General features: G+C 45.0%; 1 protein-coding gene across 1 annotated transcript in view; it reads left to right on the forward strand.

Annotated features, from left to right (window-relative positions):
* ATOH8 (atonal bHLH transcription factor 8) overlaps positions 1–14,449 on the forward strand; it is a 43,462-nt gene extending 29,013 nt beyond the window's left edge. Inside the window, exon 3 of the mRNA XM_063924968.1 lies at positions 10,829–14,449. Within this exon, the coding sequence (XP_063781038.1) occupies positions 10,829–10,834 (6 nt within the window). The 3' untranslated portion in view covers positions 10,835–14,449. The remainder of the gene's footprint in view (positions 1–10,828) is intronic.
* Positions 14,450–14,975: the final 526 nt, after the last annotated feature.

Raw genomic sequence — 14,975 nt, forward strand, 5'->3', positions numbered from 1 at the left:
GAAGGCAACAAGCGCATTGTTTGGGTGGTGTGGTAGTATACAGCGGGCATTCCCAACCACGGTCCCAACTAACAGTCCAGGTTTTAGTGATAGAAATGCTTGAGCACAGGTGATTTAATTAGTACCTCAGTTATTTTGATTTAACCACCTGTGCTGAAGCCTGGATATCACTAATACCTGCACTGTCAGTGTGCCTTGAGGAGGAGCTTGGGAATGCCTGCTATACAGTAATAGAGCGACATCGCTTTCGTTGTGACTGGATTAGGAAAGAATAACATAAAATAAAACACAACAGTCACAATAACAGCTCAGTGTAAAGCACAGTAATGGGTAGATTTACTACATAGCAAGTAATTAGAGTCTACCTGTCATGTACACAACACCACCACGCTTACAGTATTTCTTAGGAGTAGTAAATGCCTGTTTGACTGGACAGCGGATGACTTCCACCCAGTATCGGACTGGGGCATGCAGTGGTAGGGGCCCATTCTGAGGGGTGTGGCCAGTCTCCAGAGGGGTGTGGCCAGTCACCACAGAGGCTTGGATAATCATTAGAGTGTGTATGGTCTGGGCCCCTGGATAAATATATAGTATAATCTTACTTGCCTACCTGACCCTCTCCATGAGGGAGAAAATGCTCTGTTCCTGGACTCTCCTGGTAATGTATGATTGCCATCACCTGTGGTGAAACACCTTTCTTATCAATTAACTAGCTCACCACAGGTGATGGCAATCATACATTACCAGGAAAGTCCAGGAACAGAGCATTTTCTCCCTCATGGTAGGCAAGGATGAGTATAATACTGCTAGTGCATGCACGGTAATGTACTATATTAATAACAGCCATGTACTATAGAGAATGCACCATATTCCTGTGCAGTATTAGATAACATATGTATAATTTCTGCAGAGTCTAGAACCCCCCCCCCCCCCCCCCTCTCATCTGCTCCACCTGCAGTGCACATGGTTTTGCCCATTAGAGGATGATTTTGTTTTTGCAATCAACCTAGGCCCATTGTCCCAAAATGTCCAGGAGAACCCAAAATTCTTGGAGATCAGTCTCATGGACCTGCCATCATTGTGCCCCTTTCTCCTGCTGCTGAAATTATTATACGTCTACATACCGGCATGGGATGCTGTTAACATTCCGGCAGTTGGGATGCTGGCGGTCATGTGACCGACGCCAGAATCCTGACACCACTTGGAATTCTGCTGCTGGAACACCGACCGACACTGGTCACTGTTAGGGTTAGGACCCGGGGGGGGGGGGGGGTAGGGTTAGGACCCGGGGGGGTAGGGTTAGGCACTAGAGGGTGGGTTAGCCCTAGCCGCCACCCCTGGAGTCTTAGCTCTAGCAGCCATCCCAGGCGGGTTAGGGTAGGGTACAAGGGACGGGTAAAATAATTACCCCGTCGGCATTCTTAGTGTCGGGATGCCGGTGTCAGTCATGTTACCGCCGGCATCCCGGTATAGTGTATTACACCCCTGTCGCCCTACTCCCACTTGTGCTTATTTTCTGTAATAATCACAGAGCTGTTTCTCCTGATTTTTACCCTATTAGTACATGATAACTGTGAGTTGTTTCCTCCCAATCCTATGGAGTAGAGGCTGCCGGACAGTTTAGATGGGTAAATGTCAGCCTGATGCATTGTGTAACCTTACATATACATGGCCCCAGATCAGTGGAGAAGTTTCCTTTTTTTCAGGTCTCTGAAGGAATAACATTGTAAGCTTTTAATCCATGTGCTTCTCAGGAAAAACAAGCAGCGCAGTTACAACAAATAAGGGGATTTATAAGACACTTGATCAAAGATAGAGTTGTGTTAAACAGCTGCTTGAGCTAATGGAGGGAGAGTACGGAGCGATTAAAGGGCCAGCGCACAGCATCGGGACATTTTATAGTACAGGCTCATTAAAGGAGGACAGCCTATCAAAACATTGTAGTCATTTTCATCATTACTATATACCATACATTCTTTGAATGCATAATAATAATGGAACTGATGCAGAGATGATTGTGTGACCCTAGAGCGTCTTGGTTGAATTTGCAGCAGGCATGCTCAGAAAATGAGTGCACGCAAATATGAGAATGCTGTCTGTATACTCTGGATATTGGGGGTAATTCCAAGTTGATCGCAGCAGGAATTTAGTTAGCAATTGGGCAAAACCATGTGCAGTGCAGGGGAGGCAGATTTAACATGTGCAGAGAGAGTTAGATTTGGGTGGGTTATTTTAATTCTGTGCAGGGTAAATACTGGCTGCTTTATTTTTACACTGCAAATTAGATTGCAGATTGAACACACCCCACCCAAATCTAACTCTCTCTGCACATGTTATATCTGCCTCCCCTGCAGTGCACATGGTTTTGCCCAATTGCTAACTAAATTCCTGCTGCGATCAACTTGGAATTACCCCCAATGAGTACATTGGACTGGGGGCTTGTATAATCTAGTCACAGTTTCCAGGATCTGCTCAGACAAAGCCCCGATTTGCCCAAACCACGCACTTTGTGATAGGCCGCTTCCTTCCTTTAGTCCACCAATCGGTACAATCCCTCCAAAATCAAGGCTTTTTTTTTTACTCTCCAGATGGCTAAATTGCTGGTCCGAGATATGGTCTACCGTACAGACAGCTAAAGGCTGACACAGAGAAAGGGGGCGCTCCATAGTGCACCTCATAGGAGTGCCATATTGCTAACTTCAGAATGGTAGAGCTTACAGTGGTAGTGGGCAGTGGTTCACCTAACGGGGATGTGGTTGACTGGAAGTGGGCGTGCTTAGGCAGATCAGAGGCGGCGGGGTTAATGCAGATTGCAGATGGAACTTATTTTGTCCTGATTTTGTCTTCATAAATGCTTTTTTAAGCTTCATATAAACAATAATATAACAGGCAGGTATATACAGTATTTAGCTGTGTACGGGATCGCAGCTGTGGCGCCATTAGTGTACATCAGGCCCATTGTGTGCCAAATCCTCACTTGCCTTATTAGCTAGGTGGGCCAGACCGCCTTGCATGAGACTCATGCAGCAGACTTCGGCAAAATGGCGTCACGCCACTCCTGTGCTATGTTTCGTCTTGCACTAATTATCAGCTGCGTCTTTACTTGAGAGGGAATCATTCATTTTTAATCAGAATGTTTATGATGCTCAGCTGTTATGAATGTGTACAAGATATCACTAGGCACTGATCTGATGTTTATAGCTCAGTAGATCACCCTGATATTTTTGTGTGGAGGTGAGTGGGCTGATTTGGAGTAATTTTTTTTTTTTTCTTGCATATTTCTTTTTTTAATAGTAAGTGCTAAAAACGTTTTCCAGCAAAAAAAATCTCTTTCAATAGAGTGTGCAGAGCCTGGAGCAGAGGTAGGAAACCTGCAGATCCGCCACAGTAACAGCAGCTGCTGAGAATCCCCCTGGAGCCTCCTCCGTCTCCAGTAAACAGCTGCCTGAACGCAAAGCAGTTGCAGCTGTCCGCAAATCGGCACTATTGAGAAAAGTTGTCACTGCGATCGTGTTCACAATCCAAATATTACACACCGTCCTCACTCCCCTGGCTGACGCCTCTGGAGACACTGCAGAATGAAAGCGTCAGACACAGACAGACAAGTAACAGAACCACAGTACGCACACAGGACCCGTCTGTCTGTAGGAGACCAGCAAACGTGATAAAGAGAGCCACACTGCGTGCATATCTATAATATGTCATGCTCCATGACACAGCCTATGGGCCTAATGCAGATCTGATCGTAGATGTGCTACGATCAGGTTCTCCGACATGCAGGGGGGGACGCCGAGCACAGAGCTAGTCCGCCCCGTATGTCTGGCCCTGTCCTCCCCCATGCACGGGTGCAAAAGCATTGCACAGCAGCGATGCTTTTGCACCCGGCGAGTATAACCCTGCCTGTGTGCTGGCAGGGAGCTAGCCAGCCCCCGCAACGGTCCGGACACGCCTGCGTTGTCCGGGCCGCTCCCTGCCACCGGCGCTCTAATGCTGTTGGCACACCCCCTCCCACCCCATGGTGTCCTCTGCCTGTCAATCAGGCAGAGGCAATCACAGCCACTCCTGGGGTGCGCAGATGCAGTGCGCACATTGCAGTGATCCAGTCTGAATTACCCCCTATATGCTATAGAGGTATGCATTCAGAATTGTCAACACCATAATGTGGACATTCACAATATCGACAATGATGGAATGTCGACGTGACATCAGGTCACCATTGTGAATATCAACAAGAGAATGTCGATAGTTGATATTTTTTAATGATTTTAGGGTTAGGCAGTGGTTAGGGTTAGGGGCACATTTGGGGATAGTTTGTAGTTACGGATAGGTTTAGGGTTAGGCAGTGGTTAGGGTTCAGGTATGTTTAGGGTTAGATTGTGGACAGGGGCAGTGGCAGTACTGGGGTCAGTGTGCAAGCGCACACACGAAGGAGGCATGGCCTTTTGGGTAACCCACATTTACTTCAATTTGGGGGGGTGGCCTTTGAAGGGGGTGTGGCCTCACAGGACGCTACTAACAGGAGGAGTGGCCTCACAGGAAGCCTCTACAGGAGGCGTGGCCTCACAGGCAGCCCCTAACAGGAGGAGGGGCCTCACAGAAAGGCCATACAGAAGGCGTGGCCTTACAAGAAGTCACAAAAGGAGGCGTGGCCTCACAGGAAGACCCTTTGCATCCCTCTAGGGCGTACCCAGCATTCCCAGATATGCTGGACTGCCCCCAGAGACCCTGCTTGCTCTGCTGGATCCTCAGTGATAGGTGCTGGATGATAATGTCACAGTGCATCACCCGGCTCTGTCACTGCGGAGGAGCCGGCATTTTGGTTTCAACCCCCTAAAAATGGTGACACATGGGTGCGGTCCGCACCTCCCCTGTGACGGTTAGCGGAAGGATTAGGCTATTATTAGGAATTGGTTTAGAGTTAGCTGTACTCACTGTGCCAATAGACAGCCGCATGGTCAACATGCCGACTGTAGACATTCACTGTGTCGCCATTACCGATAACCTCCAGTTCATGTCGACATTCTGGTATTGCTGAATGTCGATATCCCAAACTCAACATTTTGTACCACACCCCGATATAACATATGTCAAAAATGATAAGAAAACCCGCACATCACACCCCCTGATGGAATTAGGGTGTGAATTAGGGTGTGAGACTAACCAGCGATATAGGAAAACTAATGATTGTCAGCAAAAGTGTAAGTGTAGTGATGGCGGCCTTCACATTAGCGGCTTCTTGCTGGCTGCCATATTACGTTCTTCATCTATGTAAGACATATACAAGCTGTCTCATACATCTTTGCTGCAGTCACGCCAAATGGCCCTTGGCACGCCAGGTCCCATGACAATCTCCTGGCATTGTCCGACTTGGGCGCACAAGGACACTGCTAATGATCTATGAAACTTGTACATCTGCGTGCCACTGAGTTTAAGAAAGGCTACAATATATCAGACACAGCTTTGTTTCCGATACAAGCTCATTTTCGGCAAAAAAGATGGCAGGCGATGGCAGTTGCAAGGGACCTGGCGGCTCACTCACACCAGGCATCTCGCACTGCCCAATCCTTCCGCCGATTGTGTCTCTGTATACTGTACACTGGGAATCGGGCCGAGGAACAGACACACTGCAATTTTTGAATCATTATAAAACGACGTGAATGACATAGTACAGCTCTTTATATTGGGAGCAAAAACAACTGGTTTCTATCCGACCGTCAGGCACTTGTGCTGCCTACACACTAAACAATTATCAGCCATGTCGATCAGAAATAGTCATATCTGGGAAGAAATCTTATAGGGTATACCCAGCCTTAGGCCACTACTACTCCCAGGCGATGCGGTTAATTTACCGGCTGTCGGGATCCCAGCATTCAGGATACCGCCGCAAGCCCGGTATTCCAACCCGAGTGGTGGCACTACCCAAGGGGGAATATAATAGTATGGCGAGCAAAGCTCGCTACCAGGTCCATTCCGTGGCGAGCCCACAAGGGGACTCGCTGCTGGGATTCTGGCTGTCGGGATTCAGCGTCGGTCTCTTGACTGCCGCAAATCATACCGAACCTACTCCCAGAACTTGCTGTTCATACCTTACTGGAGTATTCAGTTTTCCCATTTCCTGCACAGTTTTTGAAACAAAAGAGTGTACTGCGACTTTTGAATCACCCTGTATGTATGTGCATATGTGTGTGTGTATATATATATATATATCAAAACTAGCTGAATACCCGTGCTTCGCTACAGAATTTAAAGAATAATGGCAATCTTTGTCAGGCCGCACCTCTGGGCTTCCCTGTGAAAATGCTGGTGCTGAGGAGAATAATCCGCCTCCTTCTCTGCCCCGTCCCGCCTGTGATGCTGCCCTGCTCAGTACTGTAAATGCTAGGACGACAGGCCAAGCTCCGCCCGCTGTATGTTAAATATGCTAGGTTTTGCAGGCTGACTGTCAGAGGGCCCTAGGCCTCCTTGCTTAGCTTCGACACTAAAGTATGCCTCTGCCCCTGCCTGTGTGTGCATCTACCCTTATCCGTAGTTGCATCTGCTCCTACCCGTATGGCAATGCCCCTACCCGTGTGTGTGCATCTACCCTTATCCGTAGTTGCCTCTGCTCCTACCCGTATGGCAATGCCCCTACCCGTGTGTGTGCATCTACCCTTATCCGTAGTTGCCTCTGCTCCTACCTGTATGGCAATGCCCCTACCCGTGTGTGTGCATCTACCCTTATCCGTAGTTGCCTCTGCTCCTACCCGTATGGCAATGCCCCTACCCGTGTGTGCCTCTGCCCTTACCCGTGTGTGCCTTTATCCTTACCTGTGGGCGCCTCTGCCCCTACCCATCTGTACCAAATTTGGTGTAAATTGTTCCAGGCATTCCTGAGTTATACCCAAAAACTATGGATTTTTACATGTCACCCCCTTCCCACCCACACCCCCAGTGGTGTCTTACCCCCCCCCCCCCCCCCCCACAGTACTTCTTTCAAGATTGTAAGACATATGTGTACCAAGGCCCTCATTCCGAGTTGTTCGCTCGTAAGATTTTTTCGCAACCGAGCGATTAGTCGCAAACTGCGCATGCGCAACGTTCGCAGTGCGTCTGCGCCAAGTAAATTTGCAAAAGAGTTTGGTTTTTTACTCATGGCCTAACGAAGAAATTTCATCGTTCTGGTGATCGGAGTGTGATTGACAGGAAGTGGGTGTTTCTGGGCGGAAACTGGCCGTTTTATGGGTGTCTGCGAAAAAACGCTGTCGTTTCTGGGAAAAACGCGGGAGTGTCTGAAGAAACGGGGGAGTGTCTGGGTGAACGCTGGGCGTGTGTGTGACGTCAAACCAGGAACGAAACTGACTGAACTGATCGCAGTGGCAGAGTAAGTCTCGAGCTACTCAGAAACTGCAAAGAAATTTCTATTTGCAATTCTGCTAATCTTGCGTTCGCAATTCTGCTATGCTAAGATTCACTCCCAGAGGGCGGCGGCTTAGCGTGTGCAATGCTGCTAAAAGCAGCTTGCGAGCGAACAACTCGGAATGAGGGCCCAAGTTTGGTGTAAACTGCTCCAGGCATTCCAGAGTTATGCTGGAACATACATACATACACACATACATACATACATACATACATACATACATACATACATACATGCATACATACGATTTTATATATATATATATATATATATATATATATATATATATATATATACTTGAAAAGGGTTTAAAATGTATCAGTCTAATCAAACATAGCAAACCATAAATCAGGCAGATCTTTATAACTTGAGACATTCCCTGGGAACAGGCTGCCATCATTGCTTTATATCACAAGTTGGAGCATATTATCCAATGGGCAGTCTAAAACCAGCTGCATGTAAAATTAATTTAGTGGTTACATGTTGTTTTATTTTGTCATTTGATCTTTACCATCCACCTAATCTGTCCGCCTAATAATAATTGCTACCGGTTTGCATTTTGTAGTAGGAGGGGGTATATTGGATGGGGTGAGGGGAAAATACTTATACAGGGACTACTAGTTCCTTAGGCCTCTGTCTCTATTCCTGGCTTTCGTCTTACTCATCAGGGGAGCGACATTGACTAGTTGATCCATTTTTGCACAAGGTGGAACTGTAACTATAAATCGATGTTCTAATAAATGACAGTTACAGTATACTGTGACACGGAACATCTGTTATAGCTTTACATTACTGTTATGTAGGCCATCCGTGGAAGTGTATTTAAAAAATAGCTCTCCTGAACAGCTGTAGTAGACAGCGCCACCTGGTGATACTAGAAGGTAATGCACTTTATAGAGCACCTTTTAGGGTTTACATGTATCCCAAGCTCAGAGTTTAATTCGCAGTCTTCTTTCACCATCGGCTCTCAGCAGGGGACGGTGAGGCGGTGTCCAACATGGATATACTGGGAGCGGCCGAGACTAGCAAGCATTGATATTAGATTTCATACTTCTTGCTTTATGAGCAGAATCTTCACTCATTTGATCGGGGGCATCCAGGGTTCTGTGTGTATGCTGTGGGATGCTAATGTCAGTAACATAGACAGCATCAATACAAAATCATCTTGTCATGCATTTAGAAATGCGGTTTTATAAAAGATGAGGAGAACAATATATACATTTACGAAATAGCTAAACGCAGCCTGCAGTGGTATGTTCATATAACAGGGCGTTATAGTATGTGTTCCATTCATTTACCCTGATATTCCAATGTGCTGTGTGTGAATGAGTATTTTGGAAAGCGAAAATAGCAACAACAGGACTTTTATACTTGTATGGTGCTAATGCTTCCAGCTCCTGGCTGATCTATAGACCTGTATGATTCGCAGGGTCTGCTCCAACTAACTAGTTTTGTGTCTCACCCCAAATTGAATGAAATATTTATTTCTGCCATAAATAATTGCTTTGGACCAGTTTTTACATTTTGTTTTTCTTTTAAATGGCTGCAAATTACCCCAATAGCACATTTTTTTCTCTTTCTTTTTTTCTCTCATTTAATTCCTTTGTAATTAAACAAACTTGTAAGCTTTTTACATTCTTTTACTTAGTTTTTTTTAAGAAAGCACAAATCAGCATTTGACACATTTTAAAAGCGTCTAGTGTTTCCCTTTTGCCTTCTATATGGTTCTGCATACAAAATTGTCACTTTTTTTTGGTCCTGGAAGCTCCCCCCCTCTTTTTCATGCATTCCACCCACAGCGCATGTTGGCCCTCATTCCGAGTTGTTCGCTCGCTAGCTGCTTTTAGCAGCATTGCACACGCTAGGCCGCCGCAATCTTAGTTTAGCAGAATTGCGAACGAAAGATTAGCAGAACTGCTACTAAATAATTCTTTGCAGTTTCTGAGTATCTTCAGACCTACTCACAGATTGCGATCAGCTCAGTCCGTTTAGTTCCTGGTTTGACATCACAAACACGCCCTGCGTTCGACCAGCCACTCCGCCGTTTCTCCAGACACTCCCGCGTTTTTCCCTGACACACCTGCGTTTTTTAGCACACTCCTGGAAAACGCTCAGTTACCACCCAGAAACGCCACTTTCCTGTCAATCATTCACCGATCAGCAGTGCGACTGAAAAGCGTCGTACGAACACCAGCAAAACTGCTAAGTTTTTAGTTAAATAACTTAGCGCATGCGCGCTGCGTACCATGCGCATGCGCATTTAGCAGCAAATCGCAGCATAGCGAAAATCGGCAACGAGCGAACAACTCGGAATGACCCCCCTTGTGGAAAATTCGCACAACACTGCTGCCAGTACCACCACTAGGCATTTTTAATTGGATTGGAGAACTTTTGGGTGCACACATTCATGTGAAGTCTGCGAGTTTCATGACACAAACTCACACCTAATTGGATTGACCCCTTAATGTGCAGCTCTGCACACATCTAATCAGAATCTATTCCCGCACTGCTTAAATATTTTCCATACCCTGCCACAGTTTTGCTATTAGGGCATGCTAACACTGTGGCAGGGCATGCTGGGATGTGTAGTTCCACAGCAGCTGGAGGGCTGCATCTTTGAATATCCCTAGTCTAGGAGAAAGACTTTTAATCACAATTATGCAATACATATTTTGGGTTTTATTGACTACACGTCGCTTATGCAAACAGCTGACTTTTGGACAGTTTTTCCAAAGTTTTGCCGCAGGATTTAAGTGAAGGTTTATCATACCTTCTAAGGAGGGCAACCTATCAGATCCAAGCTATCATTGTATAGCCTACGATAAAAATGAAAGCTAGATTCCGCTTGGTTTCTGTGGCAACACCTCCGCTCTAGAAGGAGATTACAAGCCCTTTAGTACTGTATACAAACTCCTTTGTTATGAAAGCTGTGTTATACATTACTCTTCAGTAACTGCATATTTGCTGGGCCGTTGAGCTTGCAATCTAATCTCAGTTATTGGGACATGGGGGGTAATTCAGAGTTGATCGCAGCAGCAAATATGTTAGCAGTTGGGCAAAACCATGTGCATTGCAGGGGGGGGGGCAGATATAACATGTGCACAGAGAGTTAGATTTGGGTGGAGTGTGTTCGAACTGAAATCTAAATTGCAGTGTAAAAATAAAGCAGCCAGTATTTACCCTGCACAGAAACAAAATAACCCACCCAAATCTAACTATCTGCAAATGTTATATCTGCCACACCGGCAGTGCACATGGTTTTGCCCAACTGCTAACAAATTTGCTGTTGCGATCAGGTCTGAATTACCCCCATGGTGCTAGAGAGCTGATATTTGACATAACTAGAGATCTCTGGGACTTTGCTGCTAACTTTATCCATAGTCCAGGTGCATGAGTAAGCTTCACACATATAACCTTCTGTTTCTCTTCTAGGAGTAATAATGTGGTAACGTCTGGCCTCGCAAAGACCCTTCCAAGGAGGTTTCCCTCTTACTGGCAAAAGTTGGATGGTAAATCCTGAAGACAGATTCTGGCAGAGACTATTTGAAAAGACATCTGGACGTAGATCTTTCTAACACAGACTGAGAGAGAAAAAACTGCTTTTTCAGCTTTTTAGAGTGTTGAATTTATTTACCAGTGCCTCCTCTGTTGGACTGGGATATTTTCATGTCACTTCATTGCACAGACAGATTTATTTTCTTGCTCTTGTGCCAAAGATTTAGACAAGCTTTGTGTCATTTTATTGTCTTAATTCATGATGTTTCCTTTGGTCTGTGGAAGCCAAGAGTCTCTGCCGCAACTCCACGGAATATCGTATTTATTGCAACCCGATATGGCGGAACGTATTTAAAGGTCCCTCGATGTTTCATTTCAAAGTGGCTTCCAACAGACTTTGCTAAAGATGTCTTCCATGTCCTACCATGGTTTTCGTCTCATGTCATGAATTGACCCCAGGCTGGGGAAGTGACATTGGGTAAACTCCATAGAAAAATCTACACCCCCCTCTGTATCAATGGGAAACTGAAATGTGACTTTATGTATTTTATTGGAGATATTATGTTCTTCGTTGGTGTTGCCAATGGATTGCGCTAATAACTGCTGTTGTATAAAGGCATTTTGTCTTGTGCCATGTCCGATAGATCTCACACAATAGATAACCCACATTTCACTTGTTGACAACTTCACAACATGATTAATGGTTTTTCTGTGGTTAAAGCCCCACTGAAGAATGCTAAAAATGGCTCTTCCTATTAACAGTAGCGGCCATATTGCAGTCTCATAACAGCCAATTCCAGGCAGAAGTACCATTTCAAGTATCAAGAATCATTCCAGTACGTTCTGGTACTTCTAGGAATGATTTGTAGTTCAGCAAAATCATTTTTATTCAGTGACATTACCCTTTGAAAACAACTAAAGCTGTAAATGAATTGGGGTATACGGAAACATTAAGCTCTGGAGTATCATTAATACCTTGGAGAGAAGTGGTCACTGCCTCCTACAGAGTGTAAGCTACTACCGTGCCATGATCCATGTAGAAGATACTAGAACTCATACTGAGGAATACATCACCATAGGTGAAAATAAAGCTATAGAAAGCACAGTAGGTCCTCACCTAATCATCGGAGCTTGTCATATCATCAGTCCCCAGTTTCCAGCTATATGAGGTTGGTGAGAAAGTCTTAGGGGGACGGTTCTCCTGGCAAGTGGGTACGGTACTCCTGGCATATCACAGGCAGGCAACTGCTACTAGAGAACCGGCAATTGATAGTATGGACGTCATAATCGCATCTGCAAGGTGTACTGTTCGGTACGGGTGAGGGATACTTGGTGGACATGCGTTGTGTTGACATCGTTACTACATCCCGAGTCATAATCCATTTTAGAATGAAATTATCCTCCTTGACAGTCAGCCCAAGCATTAGATAGTCCACGTACCCACATACAATAATAACTACACCAAAACCTTTAAAGGGGTACAAACTAAGCAGAGCTGTCACCTATAAGTTCTTGGTAGCTGAATGTTACAAGGAGGCTAAATGTGCCCAACAAAGCAACGTAATCTTGGTACAATACAGACGCGTACTGTCCTAGTCTCCATTTGTTACATAGATCATACATCATGCCAAGTAGAGGCGTCCTGTTGATCTATGGCATCGGAGAGGTCTCAGATGCTTTGTCTTTCTTCCTGTAATGGTAGATAGACATGTTTAGGTCTGCCCTACCAATAGACAAACCCAGGTGGTTACCTGGGGCACCTAATACACTGAATGTGTGACACAATGGGGCCAATTTACTAAGATGGGAGATCAGATCCCACTTCTCATTTATCTAGCACATTCTAGAAGATAATACCTGGAATCGGATTGGTTGCTATGGGCAACATCCCATCTTTAATAAAACTCCCATCTTAGTAAATTTACCCCAATGACTATTAACCAGTGTGCTCCTCCATGCCAGTGTTACACTGCCAGGATGGCACTTGGCTATTATGTCACTGCCCAGTGCCACACTCCCAGTATCAGAGGCCGAGGATGACGCACTCACTTCACACCAGCCAGGGCAAGGTGCAGTGGGGGTGGGGACACAGAGCTCAAGGGGAAGGGCGAGAAGGGACACCTCATTGTAGTTGTTCCTCCAGGGCTTGCACCGGTCCTGTGAATTAGAGCTATTTACTAATATAGTAACCCTTACAGACCAATCAGAAATGAGCCTGGCCAGTTCATCGCAAGTGCAACAGTGACGCATTGGGTGCTATTGATAATTAAATTTTTGCTAGTGAATACCCCCAACCCTCATCTCCACACGGTGGGCCTGACTCAGCCTGAAAAACATATTCAGAGTCTTCTGCAGCTGCACTGCCCCGATACATCGGATCATAACAGCTGCCTTCACCACGCAGCAAGAGATAGGTCTGTAATCGCTGAATCTTTTCGTACACTCTCCTTTGACTGAGTTGTCATTCCATCTGCATGCCCACAAATCAGCCACGGCAAACTAATGCTAAGTGCGATGGTGCCAGTACCGCCCTGTCGCACTCTGAATCAGGCCTGGTATATTCATTTATGTGTATATCTGAATGGAAATAATATGCAGTACTCCGTCTACTTCTAGCCCTGGACATGCCGACGTTCAGTCACATTCATGGGAGGAACGACTCTATGGGAAATGACAGCAGAAGAAATGTTACTGGAGTTTGGTGGGTATGAGATGTACAGTACACCGTGTATGTAGGTTCTCTGCCTTGCTCCTCTTCCCCGGGCTGCACAGAACTAGGTTACATGGATTAAACCATAACAAGTTCTGCTGAATTGTACTCACTGTTGCATACGTTGGAATATATGACTCCAAAAAATTCAAAGAGAATGTTTATGCAGATTTCAGCTTCTTAGCCGGTAAGTTAAGCTTGTGTTCACAATACAGGTTAGGCACTTTTTTAGAACAGTAAAGTGTTTTTTAATGACATTGCTGAAATTTTTCTGTAGAGCTGTTACGGAGATGATCACCAGCGGGGATAAACTATAACCCAAATGAAGGAATCTGATGATAGTAACTCCGCCATTCCTGTGATATTTCCTAGGATCTGGTCAGAGGGGGCGGGCGGAGTTTGGAATTCAAGAGTTCTGACACCTTATTATTTTGTTGTATCTAGAGCCGTGAGTGGTTAGCTGACCAGTTGTCCAATCACAGCTCTCGACACAAGTGGTAGAGCACAAGAATTCGGAATTCCGCTGCAGCAGAGATACAGACTGTTAATCCACTAGGGGTGACTCTCACAGAGAGTGGTATTGCTGGATGCCTACGGTTCTGTTACTTGCGGGAGGGAGGCGGGTGCAGTAGAATAGTTTTAGTTCTGAGCGGAGTTCTTAGTTGACAGTGCCATCTTTGTCATTATAAGCCACGTAAACTACACAGAAATGAATTGTAAGTCATCTGTTGTGCATGATATGTCACCTGGCCAAGATCCTTAAGTTCTGTTATGTGATGAATGACAATAATACCATCAGTTACTGTAGAAGCAACTTTACAAAAATAAAAATCAATAATTTAGCAGAATATCATATATAACTTTATTTTATTTTTGCATACAAAAGTCATCTTATCACCCTTTGTAAGCAGCCATTATATATTTTTCTTTATATCAACTATTTATTGTAACTGTATTTTCAAAATAATACACAGCCAAACATTTTTTTTTTGTTCATTTGCAATAAAAATGTTTTCAGACTGGTCTTGTCTAATTGTATGGTTTTGTCTTCTTTTGACGTTGCGCGCTCAGCAAGGATAACGCAAGTGGGCAAAGGTGTAACTCAGGCAGCACAAGTGGTGGGCCTACCCACCGGGGCGGATGCAGAGGAGTCATTAGGGGTTGGGGTTGGGTCGCTTTTTTATTTTATTTTTTATATGTTTTATTTAGACATCATGAATCAAGTATACAGCAATTAAAACATGACATTGTTATCACAATGGAAGTGTTGGCCATTTGTCAAAGTATACTGAGTACTAATGTCATAATAGGGTTGTAGTAACCCATATAAACATTATTATTACAGCTTGAGTAAGAGACAAATAATAACAAAAA

Source organism: Pseudophryne corroboree, chromosome 1, assembly GCF_028390025.1.
Source record: "Pseudophryne corroboree isolate aPseCor3 chromosome 1, aPseCor3.hap2, whole genome shotgun sequence".
In the NCBI taxonomy this organism is placed as follows: Eukaryota; Metazoa; Chordata; class Amphibia; order Anura; family Myobatrachidae; genus Pseudophryne; species Pseudophryne corroboree.